Genomic DNA, 12871 nt, shown 5'->3' on the forward strand with positions numbered 1-12871 from the left:
CTAGAAATTAAAATTCGTCTTTCCAGTGCACACTACACCTGTTATTCATCATTTACTTATAACTTATAATTTATAACATCTCCGGGCACATATTTGAACATAAACCCGGTTTGACCTCCTTCCTACTGAAGTCTTACTCGATTTTCTAGTAACAGCAGTTTAAAGATATACTGCGTCAATAGCAAGAATGGTGCCTTTACTACACGTAATTCAAATCTATTTATAATATTGAAACGCGAAAGTAGCACTAGTTGTTACATAGTTGAAAATGACACGAAAATGGTGTATTAAAAAAATTAATTATTGTAACATGAATTTAAATAAATGTGATATATATTAACGTTTGTGTAGTTTCAAGTCAAAAACTATGCTGCCGCTCGGAATATTAAATATACTGTCGAGGCAGATTACGATATCCGATCCGATGGAAATGATTGCTTATCATTTCCAAATGAGATTCTAATAAATTTATTACGTGATTGATCATCGAACTGATACTATACAAATCAGGTAAGTATGTCAACATACGTGCATCAATGCACAGTTAATGTAACATTAATGAGTATAATTTAACATTCGTTTACAGACACAGCGATACTTTTTAATTTCGTTCATTTATTACGTCATACTTATTCATCGATGTATACAATACGAAATTTGAAATATAATTTATATGAATAGTTTAACAAAGAGAGACAGATCCTAAAGGCACATCAACACTGCAGTTTACTTTCTAAAGCGTTGGGTAATATCAGTTCAGTTATATTGCAATATCTAATTTATATGACCATCAAGTAAAACAAAAAATTTGAGATACGTAATTGTTAAGTCAAATTGGCAAAATGAATACTATACTTTGTAGCAAAAACAGAACCACTGTTTAAACCGAGAACTTAAACTTTGCCTATTACAATTTCTCAAGTATACTTAAGTTTATTATTCTGTGAATCATTGCCTAAGATACTGTTGAAGAATAACAAAACGCCTTAGAAATTTTTAAACTGTTTTAAAATTTAATCTCTATTTATAATATGTAAAAACACTCAACAGTCCATTATATTTAATATAATAATGCATATGTATAATATAACTATAATCTTTTCGTTTAAAATTTCGTTAACATTAATTATTCATTGATTACTAGTAGGTATCTGATAGTTGGTTCCAAACAGTACCTGAACTCAGCAAAGAAGTTGAATTTAGTCCATTACAGGCAGATCTCCTTTGCGAACTTTACAATTTTCACGCATTTAAATTATCAGCCTTGTATAAGAATAGAAATAAAATATGACGATATGAGCAACAATGACAGAATTTACAAAATCGATTATTGAAAATAAAGCATAATGTGTATTACGTTTAAACAATACAGATCCAACTGTAATGAATTTAATCATGAGTGACAACTTCGTAACAACTCGAGATATTCTATCGTACATTGTTACAAGTACTTTGGCATAAACCGTGTATCTAATATAATTACACAATCAAACAAGTAATGTCCCAGGTACATTTTCCTGAATCACCTGGCATCCCACATGTTGTATATTATATAATCTCTATGACTACAAATGACTAGTGTGTAAAAAAAAACAAAGTTAAAGACTTTAGAAATTCGAGCAATTAGCTGATAAAACTAAACCAATATCAAATTTTAAACGATAAATTACATAGTCATTTTATGTCGTTCTTAACTATCAGTGTTTTTCGGGTTTTATTTCCCCGATATAAGCAACATGTTTTTTATACTCAGAAGTTATACAAGGTATGTGAGCTATGATCAATTTGTGTTTCGACGTACAGAAGTACGATAGCTCGGAAGAAAAACAAAATTCAGTATACTAAATTTGTATCCTAATAACAACCTAATGCACATACTCTGCACTGTGCAAATGAATTTCCAACGAGGACAGAATTCTTTTTTAAAACTTCAGACAATGTGCAAGCAGAGTAAAATTCGGAATTTGCTACTTACAGTTTTATAATGTAGCTAATTTAGCTAATAATTGATGGCCTGTTGTAACAATCATCGATTTCACAAGGTCGGCACCATCTGTTCGCCAACAAGCATATTTGTATCGTTTGTATGCTGCTTCATCCTCGTTTGGTAGAACTCGGCAGAATTCATCCAAAGGTAACGTTTGTGCCAAATACGTGACTGTGTCTGCAGAAATAACAAATGGATGATCGACATGAAGTCAGTATAGGATGTGTGGTAGATGTACGTGTAGCATAAGTAAGTACAGTATAGTACGAGGATCCCGAGCCCTCAAAGTACTGTGCGAACAGCCTCCGCAGTGTGTCAACATAGACGGAAATAAATAGCACATAACAAACTCACTCCAGGATTTATTAATCATATACCCTGAAAGATCCTACCCACCCCAATAGTCTAAAAATAATAATAGCAAGATTACAAGAGGATAGGTATCTGATACTGATTCAATTTTCTTGATTTATGTATGCTACGAGATATTTTACCTTTCATGATTTGATCAAAGAAGCACCGTAGAGATTCCTGGCCCTCGTCCAACATTGAGATTTCATTTTGCAGCAATTGAATCAAACATTTCCACTCAGTTTCCTTGGTATATTTGTCCTGTGGATTGAAAGTAATGAGATTGAAAATAAAAGTTCATCACATCAGAGTATTAGATTATTATTTTCAATTGCTTTCGCCTCTAGAACAGACGAAATGAAATAGAGTTTGAGAAGTGATATCATTTTTGAATGGTTTTCATAATTTGAGCTAACCTTTGCATACTGTAATACAGCCTGTGGATATTCTACCATAAGCATCCGTGTAACTATCTCACTGTCCGTTATGCATAGTGATTTCAATGCAAGAAAACCCTCGATTTCTTGAGTCTCCAAAAATTGTTTTACTTCTCGTATGCATTCAGAAGGTAGGTATCCGCTGGCCAACAAGGCTTGCAGTTTTGGTACTTCGCTACGAATTGATTTGGTTACATCATGCGTATTGTTTATTTCTTCATGATGCTGTGCTCTTTTATACTCTGTGGAGTAGGGGGGTAATTTATTAAGATACAAAGGCCGATGATTGGCGAAAAGGTACACTTCCTCTTCATTTTGATGACAATCTTTAATGTTTTCTACTGTTTTGTATACTTTTGACTGTGTCAGATTGCCTAGATATGATCTCACCAGGATTCGGAAAGCTTTTGCAATTGCGAAATCGTTCGCAGTTTCCGTTAGCGAACAGCAAGACCGATCCAGTGATTTATCACTGTAAAAACATTGAAGGTATGTTTCTATGAAGAACTGCAATGCCGCTGCCGCATCATGACCATCTCTCCCAACTCTGGATGGTAAATACTCTAAAAAGACTTGCAAAACTTGTTGCAACGTTAGAATACCATCATTGATAAGCTGAGTCAGAACCTCAGCGAATATCCGCGTTTTCAGTTGCATCAAAATACCGGAAAACTCCGAGAAGGTCGGCAGAGCTCGGCTGCGTTTTTTCAAAGCAGTTGAATCGAACATAAGCTGCCAATGCTCGAGAACTATCTTCTCAATAAAAACCTCTGATATTGGTCTTAATACTTCCTTGGCTTCTTCTTGTTTCTCTGACTGCAGGTACAACAGCACAGTTGCCAATCTTGTGCAGTCGCTAGGTACGTGTTTCAATAAAACATTAATCAATTTGTCAGTTGCGTATTCTCTCAATATGGAACTTCTCAGTATCAAACTTGACAATTCTTCGACACTTTCTGAACTTAATATGTCGACTACATTGTGAGTTTGGAAAAGGGCATCTGCTTCAGATCCGTTTTTCATGTTTGCTAAGTTTTCACTCAGATATCTGACCAGACCAGGAGCATTGGCTGCTGATTTCCTGGAAATTATCTCTGCGGTTTTGATCTGTGACATTCTGTAGTAAGGAATACTCAATTCCCATTCTGTTTGTAGATCAGAATTGATGTAGAAATCCCCCAACAAGGCGCACGACTGGCTGTATAAGTTCTCTAGTCTAGAATCTGGCACATCTTGACCAATATTCGAAGTATCCGTAATGGATGTACCAGTGAGTCGTTTAACTTCTTTAGACAATCGCAGAATGGTGTGTGCTTCGCCGAGGAGGTGCCTGTACGTAATTGGGCTCGAGTTTTTGTGGTGTTTAGCAGTGTTTAAAAAATCAAAGTACAAATTTTCAGTGCTTGGTAAATTCAAACAGTACAAAGTCCAGGAGTTTTCTGCTTTGGCTAGAAGAACAAGATAACTACTGGTATACAATAAGTTTTGCATTCCCAAAAACGGGTGCAGGCCAATTAGGCAGACGGGCTCCGATACGCTGGGACATGAAATTTTGTAGTTATCGATGTAGTTTAAACTTCTAGCTATGTGATGGGACAACCGTAGAGTGTAGGACTCCAGTCCAGCTTCGGTGAGTGCGTGAAGGACGGTGTTTTCCAGAGCAATGTGACGAACGGGTGCAGTGAATGGATAGGTCGTCAAGCAAGTTGGGTTGGATTCCTCACAGTTTGTTGCCGCAAAGTGGTAGACATATCCCTCTTGAGTGGTACAGATGATGCATGTAATACCATGAAGATATTTAAACTTATCGGACCTCAGTATCGACTTCTTTAAGCAGAGACTGTTGCACTCTCTTTTCAGATACAGAGGTTTTAGTTCGAGACAGGTAAATATCTCTGACTCTCCATCATAGTTCGAGTCTTTGGTCTGGTTCGATATTTTTATACGGAGTAAATTTCTAACTGCATAATTTTCTGACCAACCGTCGTCCGGAGACGTTGTTTGTATGACAACATCCATGTCGCTTGGATTCAATATAAACGGATTCAAGGTGTGCCCGGGACTTGCTCTCTCCAAGCTTATAGATGGTAGATTAATGGTAAATGGAAGTGAATTTGTTTCCACGATGCCACATGATGCTAGCCTTTGTAATTCATTATGTTCATTGCACACCAATCTTTCCCAATCTATGTACGGGTTGGAAATAATCTTGGATCGTAGCTTGTTAGAACCCAGTCGAGAGCGGAGTATTTTATTATTATTCAAGTTCTGGTCTAGGTTCACTTTTGTGCTTTCGTGAGGGGATAACTTTGATGTAGAATCGTTAATTACCAGAGAATTCAGATCGAGGCTAACAGCCCCAGATTGTTCATGCCCTTTATGAATAGCTTTGAAATTTAAATTCTCAATTGAACGGGGAGATGAATCCTGCTGTCCGGAACTCCATGTCTTCTCGGTTTTATCCAGTGAAGAAAAGTTTGTAGATATCGAAGTTTTGTCAACCGAAGATGAATTGGTTGAAGCGACAGAACTGAGCTGATCAATGTCGTCGTACATTGGATTGGTTAGGCGAAAGGCAAGGAAATGCGTTGAATTCAATATGCAAATAAAATCCTCTGTAATCTCCATTCGAGTAGGAGAGAAACTGAAGGCCAGAGACCAGGGCCTTGCCTCAAAATCTATAAACTTTAATTTAGAAGTTTGCTGAGTCTCTATCCTAAACTCATGCAGAATAGCGCTGGAGCCGATTGCAACAAGTAGGTTTCCTGTCGTCTGACAGCATGCTATAACAGTTGGCTGACCGTTAAGAGGCAATTCTATCATCTCCAGACTATTCATAGGACGGTTTAAGCTCGGCGTTACTCTGCCTGCTATTCTTGCTCGCATGGCATGTCCCTGACTTTCTACCAGTGCCCAATTAACGTAAACTCTTACAAAGTAGCTAGTCGTAAGACCATCTCTTGATACTTTCGACTCCAGGGTTGCGACGTAATCACCCGTTGTGCAGTGGAGGATTTGACATACCAAATCGACAGTTGGAAATACTGTGAGAAGTTTCAAATCAGATGATTTGAGATCGTGAACTTCGACGGAATGGGTCGGTAAAGCCAACAACAACAATTCTCCGTGAAGATTACATGCTACACACGACGCAGTGGGCTCTTCTATTGTGGCCACATTCTGGCCCAAAAAATTATGCACTGGAATCACACGCACCATTTTTAGTTCGTATGTGTTAATTGTTCCTGGGAAAAGACTTTAGTTGATTTTGAATTACACTAAGCGTACTGTTTTTATACAGAGAAGATTGAGTGGATGGATTAAAAACTGGCCTTTGGGTGTGACTGAGCTCTTTTTTCGTTGTGGTGCGTCAGGTGTATTATTAATTACTCGTGAGCACGGCTTGCATGACGTACAGAATTGGGAAGGGCTCAAACATCAGCTGAACTGACATCCGTGTAGTCCTTTTTCGGATTTCTTTTTTTCTAACTTCACAAGGTTAGGTTACCAGTTATTCTCCACAAAGAGGAGATTGCAGTTCATCACGCTGAACTGAACACATGCCGTAAGGAATGCAGTTTTAAAGATACAAACAGGGAGATCAGAATCAAAATAATTTCCCATGCTGTTATCATCGAGCTGTCAAGTGACGGATGATTCTAAACATGGACTGAGGCGAACGGGAAACTCTAGAATTGGACATCAACTAATGATAAAGCAAAACTATCGCATGCGACGTTATCGTTAGAGCCCGAATAAACCGCATTCTACTGGCGGGAATGAATTTGAACATCCCGCACGGTTACTTGTAGCGTTGACTGAAGAATATATGTAGTTTTTTATGAGTTAATATAAATAAAGAGCAAATATAAGCCGTAACAACTTTTATGCATAGAAATAATAACCCTCGTTAGATGCATTTTCGGCTTTTGAATTAAACAAACGGGACACAGCCTGTTTATAGAATTGAACGAATGCGAGGACAATACAGCGGTATTTCTGGCTTTAACTGAAATTTAGTTTTTTTTTTTTGCTATTTCCGACAGTATACCAATATATCACCAAAACCTACGAGTGGTTATTAAATTACGAGAAAATTACTCGTGTAAGCTTATAAATAATACATAAATTGTATGTTTTTGGCGTAGCTGAATCATAATCTGGTCATATTTTGAAACAAATGTAAATCTCTGTTAACTTACAATGATTCTGGTTTTGATAGCTTACAGAATGGCATATAGAACAATTAATGGGAAGGTTTACTTTTCAAATATACTCTACGGGTATGTGCGATGTAGAAGATTATTCGAAAACAGATAAAAGCTTTCGATTTGTACACAAACCTTTTTCGAACTGCACATACAATTTGAATATTGTAAAATGTTTCCTTCAATGATCCACAGATTATGAAGTTTAGGAGCGGACGGATGGGCAAGGATATTTGACCTGCAATCTTTTAAGTTCCGGGTATTACGGGGGTAATTCAGCTTCTGTTGCTAACTGTCTCAGCATGGAGAGGGCCGAAGGTAGATGTAACGGTCGTGTATGCCAATGCTGAAATGCGACATATGTTGAATTGTGGAACAAACGTTTTGGCAACTGAGCGCTAATTTCATAGAAATAAATTGGACAAAACGGACCCAAATATTCCACTAAATACATAATTTATATTCAACTGCCGCAATATCTTTGATCATCTCTAATTGATTAAAATTTTATGCCAAGAACTGCTCGGATATTTAAGTAATGGAATATCATCTTGTTTATTCTTATCCATACTTTCGCAAAAGATGCGGCGAGGACCACTCAAATGTTCACTTAACATTGTACATTTTGAATGAACGACAATCTACCATTATGACATTTATTTCATTTAATTCATTTGCTGGTTGGTGTTTCCATTCATGAATTATATGACTCTGTTTTTTAAATATTTTGAAAGATTAGAGTTGCCATCTTAGCTGGTATTTATACCAACCTTTTTTATTATACACACATTTTCCAGGGTGGACAATGTGTAAATTTATCACTGATTGCCGCAGGATGATTGGGTATGAATGATTCGGGAAGATATCGGGATCAATGTAGGGATTTCCAAATACCACTGTGAAAAAACCCTATGAAATTTGTGTGCCATTTTAGATGCTAAAAAGTAAAAAATGCACATTATAATTACGTGTAACCAATTGGGTATGGCGCAGTTGAGAAATCACGTGCAATGGCTTTTCTATAATTTATAGATATTTACTCCAATGTGCCATTACATTGTTATCCTGACGTGACAAATGATATTCATTTACTGTCAGGTTTTACTTACGATAATTAATTACAGGATTTACAGTTAAAAAAATACCCACTAGTCAAAGAAATACACAAAATTTCTAAACTCGAATTGACCTTTGTGTTACCATCGAATGTTCCGATTCAATTATGTGATACTAATCAAAATTAAAGAAGTCGAAGACAGAAAATAACAATTCCAGTAGGTAGTATCTCTAGGAATAGAGAAAAATCACATCCTTGATCACCATCTACCTTTTCACTTATCACATAATGATGTGTTTCATATTCACTTATCGCTGTACTTCAACAAAGAATTTAATTTTACATCGGATGTTTGTTTTGTCCTGGAACAGATTTCGTATGACTCTAATTTACATTTTAACACCTCAGAATATGGCCACGCTAGTACAAATTAAGATGATAGGTCAAATGTCATGTGAGTCATTGGTCAGCCCTACTTGATAAATTTGCACTTTGTTCAAAGTATAAGTCCGAACTGTGACGAATGCCTTCATCCGAGATAAAGTAAAGTGTAATGGGAAATAGTAAATTAGAAAATGAAGGCTTTGAAAAAATAGAACAGATATTAATATGAAATATGTAACAAAAAAGTGCTGGATTCCGAGAGATATTATAGTGGTTTTAAAACGATTTCTAGACACATCTCAATAAAATTATTCCTACGAATATACTTGTCAATATCGATAGATATATTTCAATACAAGCACTTGATCGTCTTCAATGTTCAAATATAAAACCTTCAAGCGGATAAGTTTTCAAGTATACATATTACTAGCTACTGACCCTAGAAAGTATATGTCTTTGTAGTATTCCGACGTAATTGGTATCCAATACACATTTCCGTATTGTACTCTTAGCGCTCATGATCTCTCACAACAGCAGTAGCACATAAAATAACCATCTGTAAGGATCAGCAAACTACGATTGTCGTCTGTTCGCTGCTGTTGGATGAAAATAATTTAATACTTTCGGCAGTCCAATGCAATAACGCTCCTTGGCAAACGACGCTCCACACGTATGGAATGAAAAATTCTTCTGGCTGTTCCTCTTCCACGTACTTAAACTTCAATTCCGGAAATTTCTAGAATAAAGAACGGTCGAAAAATAATCATACCACATTATAATTTGGAGCAATGTAGATCGTCTCTCAAATTTACCCTCATTCGGTCTTTTGGCCATTGAGTAGCCCCTTGTTCTATGGTTGCTAACACCTGACTGACACCAATGTGCGACTGATCTCTCTGCTCTAATTTGTAAGAGAAAAAGTTGATCACCTACAACAGAAATGAAAGACAAAATTGATTACTTAATTACCAAGTTGAAAATGAGAAAATAGATTCATAAACTTTATATAAGAATAATATTTGGCAAAACTTACAGAGTCTATATTTTGAACGATATCTTGGAAGGCCGAATGCATTCGGAAAGGTTGAAATACATCCTTTTTGTAAAGAAGAGTGTAGACGAGATTAGGATTGTGAGAAAGCTGGTATGTTAAACAACTGTTTATAATCTCTAACACCATTCTCAGTACTTCTTCAAGAACTGTCAAGTCTTGAATCTGAAAAATCATTACCATACGACTGATTATATTTTCCGAGATTAATATATGGCACAGAAGTGAATTGTAATATTTCTTGTTGACGTGTTACTTGCCATGTCTGAACTGACTACATTTCCATTGACATTCACAACAGCGCTATCGGTATTTCCCGATTGCATATGTATATTTGATTCCAGTCTTGCATACTTTTTTGCCAGTGTTTCGAACAAGCTCAACAACCTCTGACTAACATATGGATGCAAGGACCTGAACTGAGCTGACATGTTCGCCAAAGCCGCCAAACAATTAGTATGGAGATATTTGTCCTAATGAGTGTTTAAATTCCTTGAGTTTCTTACAAGCATTGGTAATTACTAATTGCAAGAACTGATCAAGGTAGGAATGATTGTCTTATCTATTTGAAATTAATAACTCACTCTCATTTTCAGCATATTGTATTGTATGGTTCGAATGACTACTAGAACCAACAATCCTCCTAGTGAAATTTCACTGATAGATCGCTCCGTATACCAGGTCACACCTCTCAACATCTAATTGCATAAGCCAAGTATTAAAGTCGAGGACAGAATCGCAAAGTAAAATGCATCCATTATTTAAGTATACTCACAATTTCATGTACGTTTTTGTTAAATGTATCATCTTCACTGAGTATTAGTAAAATTATTAAGGACATGTATATGTGATGAGATGTATTATCAGGGGCGTGATACAGTATTTGTAGTATAGGTATCACCTAGAAAAACATTTATCACACATCAGATTTTGCCGAAGAAAAGGAAAAGACTAACAATACGATAATAATAATATGGTATTAACAATGAAGTTGAAAACTTGATTTATACTCACTAGTAACTGTATGTCTGTCCTTTTCATAATGTATGCTTTGACTGCTGGGTTTCTATGCAACAACATGTAAAGCAGCAATGTTGTTTCATCCGTATTCGGAATTTTGCAAATAGTAGTATACAACTCATCTAGATTAAATTTAAAGGTCATTGCTGACTTCACCGGTGTCACAGTACAGTCATCTACTAAAAAAATATTGATTTGATAAATTGATAGTGGAATTTCTTTGATGATTTATCCAAATGAAATACCTTGAGAGTCTGTGAAACTGTACAACGCATCTCTGTATGGATTATGAATGGCTGTACAGTGGTTCGTAAGAACCAAGAGTAACAAAAGCGATTGACTAGCAAGTGGAGTTTCTGTATCACGTTGTCGTTCCTCATCCTCTGCCATACCACCATTCGAAACTTGTACGTTTTTTGAATTTTTGGCCATACCCATTGTGATGACATTCCATAAGCCAGCTAAAATGTGTTTTCTTACTACACCTGATGGTCAATACTTGTTTCAGATTAGTGTTGTATAACATAGTTGCATAGATAATAGTGTTAGCCTTTCCCCAATTTTATAATAAAGTGATAAAATTCCTCCTCTGTAATCGAACTTGGCATTTTGTAATTTACCTGCAATACTTAGGACTAATCCTCCTCCATTTTCCTGTGTTAGTAAACCTGGAGGTGCATGTTCTTGTCGAACAAAATTATGCAAAAGAGTGTAGACCATTATTGAAGCATGCGCGCTTTGATCTTCGTGCATAGCTATTTTGTATACACTACTGTACTCAGCTGGGGTTTGGGAAAATAACTGAACAGATAGTAATACTAGCAAGCAGTTTACTGCTTCTAGGTGTACGACGTACGTGAATTCCCTGAGAAAGAAAATATACAAGAAATCAACTTCAAATGTACAGAATATTCCTATTTGTGTATGGTAATCGTAGAGTATAAAGAATTACACCACAAAATCCAGTGGAAACTACTCACGATAAGGGCACATCGATGACAATTTCTACCAAGGCCTCGAAGAATGATTCAAGCCTAGAAACAGAGCTCTCAGGTGCATTAGTCCGCTGTGGCATAGATTCGACATGCTGAATCATTTCTTCCTCTCCAACAGTTTCCAATAAATATTTTAATACACATCGTATCGCAAAGAGTGCATTGTACGTTTGCCAAGCAAACATTATGCTGCTTTAAATAAGAATGATTGCAGGTATGAAATAAGATATAATTGCAAAAAATCAAACAGCAATTTTTTAGTGAATTTTGATATGAACTCTTTGAAAATATAACGGCTTTTTATTTGCCAGTCTCACTTTTGGTCTTGAGGGGCAGCAAGCAACTCCGTAGTTCGTTGTAAAAATACTTGTATGAGAGTGCCAAAGTTTCCTGTGTTCGGGTTATTGGCAAGTAACTGCTGACACGTTGTGTCCAATCTTGAATCGAGTTCAATTTGATCATTTCTAGTCACTGGGGGACGGATGTTGTATGATAAAAACCTATTCCAGAATTGATCACTTGGGGAAATGGATTCTTTTCCAGAAAATTTAATAAGGAATTTGTTTTTGGAGAGGTCTTCGTATCGACTCGGTGTCGTACCCATCGTTTCACTCGTAGCTCACCTAAAATAGTATGAAACTGTAATGATATTCAACAGGTAGATGTGTCAGCGAATAAGTAAGAAAACTGCGATGCGTCATCATCACTTAACTTACAGTGACCTTTTGAAGGCAATTATCTCTGCAAATTGTGAGTCTCGTGTGCATGGCAATGCTGCTCAAGCTTATGCCACTATTTGGAGGCTCAATATGTTTCTAGAAGTTTTTGCAAAATATTTCAATGGCCAACAGTTTATTTAAAAGTTGTCTACGCTGCAAGAAACCACGTGATAAGTAAGAAGGCTGACGTGCGTAAGTAATCTTCACATTCAAAGCATGCAAGTGATGTGTAAATTGGAAATAAAGCAACTCTCAAAACTGTATGAATCGTAGTGAAATTCCCCAACAAACAGTGTAGCAAACGTGTGCCGATAAATCAAAGTGATCGATCATTTTTTAGGGAACAAATTGTTCATAAATTTCGTCTGAATGTAGGAGATAACGAACTGAACGCATTGTGGGAGAGAATGAGGAAAATCTGTAGGTTAAAAATAAATAACCTATACGGACTTGACTTATACACGTAACTATTTTGAAATACCGAATGTTAATTCCAATTCACGAACAGTAAGCCGAATATGGGTCTTTCATATGCTGTCTCGTATCAAGGCATTCATTCTAACCGTGTCTATAAACCACTTACAAAATAACATCGATCAAGAGGAACATTTATAATACGCAGGGCATGACACACAGCAGGTAGCAAGAGCAGCAGTTGGAAA

General features: G+C 36.4%; 2 protein-coding genes across 7 annotated transcripts; both read right to left on the reverse strand.

Moving 5' to 3' along the window:
- Positions 1–105: 105 nt before the first annotated feature.
- LOC124410012 (Hermansky-Pudlak syndrome 3 protein homolog) lies at positions 106–6444 on the reverse strand. Its single transcript, XM_046888099.1, has 3 exons — positions 2755–6444; positions 2482–2599; positions 106–2164 (listed from the first exon to the last, which is right to left on the reverse strand). The coding sequence occupies exons 1-3, from the start codon at positions 5992–5994 to the stop codon at positions 1980–1982; spliced, it is 3543 nt and encodes a 1180-aa protein (XP_046744055.1). The 5' UTR covers positions 5995–6444; the 3' UTR covers positions 106–1979.
- Positions 6445–8196: 1752 nt separating this feature from the next.
- Positions 8197–12871, reverse strand: LOC124408967 (dymeclin). 6 transcript variants are annotated; one of them, XM_046886324.1, is made up of 13 exons: positions 12793–12871; positions 12213–12362; positions 11808–12113; positions 11476–11679; positions 11116–11360; positions 10741–10956; positions 10490–10671; positions 10251–10376; positions 10060–10173; positions 9736–9948; positions 9458–9640; positions 9237–9353; positions 8197–9160 (listed from the first exon to the last, which is right to left on the reverse strand). In XM_046886324.1, exons 3-13 carry the CDS (start codon positions 12092–12094, stop codon positions 8990–8992), a joined length of 2058 nt encoding a protein of 685 aa, XP_046742280.1. In that variant the 5' UTR covers positions 12095–12113; positions 12213–12362; positions 12793–12871; the 3' UTR covers positions 8197–8989. The 6 variants fall into 6 exon arrangements, with proteins under 6 accessions (XP_046742280.1, XP_046742278.1, XP_046742275.1 ...); XM_046886322.1 differs by having other exon boundaries at positions 10741–10980; XM_046886319.1 differs by having other exon boundaries at positions 10490–10674; positions 10741–10980.

Source organism: Diprion similis, chromosome 8 (genome assembly GCF_021155765.1).
Source record: "Diprion similis isolate iyDipSimi1 chromosome 8, iyDipSimi1.1, whole genome shotgun sequence".
NCBI lineage: Eukaryota > Metazoa > Arthropoda > Insecta > Hymenoptera > Diprionidae > Diprion > Diprion similis.

Bases quoted from the DNA above. Each gene is read 5' to 3' on its own strand.
- LOC124410012 (XM_046888099.1), bottom strand. From the start codon at position 5,994: ATGGTGCGTGTGATTCCAGTGCATAATTTTTTGGGCCAGAATGTGGCC. The intron at 2,600-2,754 runs GTTAGCTCAAAT...TTCAATCCACAG, and splicing joins CTGTATTACAGTATGCAAAG to GACAAATATACCAAGGAAAC. The intron at 2,165-2,481 runs GTAAAATATCTC...TTATTTCTGCAG, and splicing joins CTTTGATCAAATCATGAAAG to ACACAGTCACGTATTTGGCA.
- LOC124408967 (XM_046886319.1), bottom strand. From the start codon at position 12,094: ATGGGTACGACACCGAGTCGATACGAAGACCTCTCCAAAAACAAATTC. The intron at 10,377-10,489 runs GTGAGTATAAAT...ATGTTTTTCTAG, and splicing joins GGACAGACATACAGTTACTA to GTGATACCTATACTACAAAT. The intron at 9,354-9,457 runs GTAAGTTTTGCC...TTTCTGTTGTAG, and splicing joins TCGTTCAAAATATAGACTCT to GTGATCAACTTTTTCTCTTA.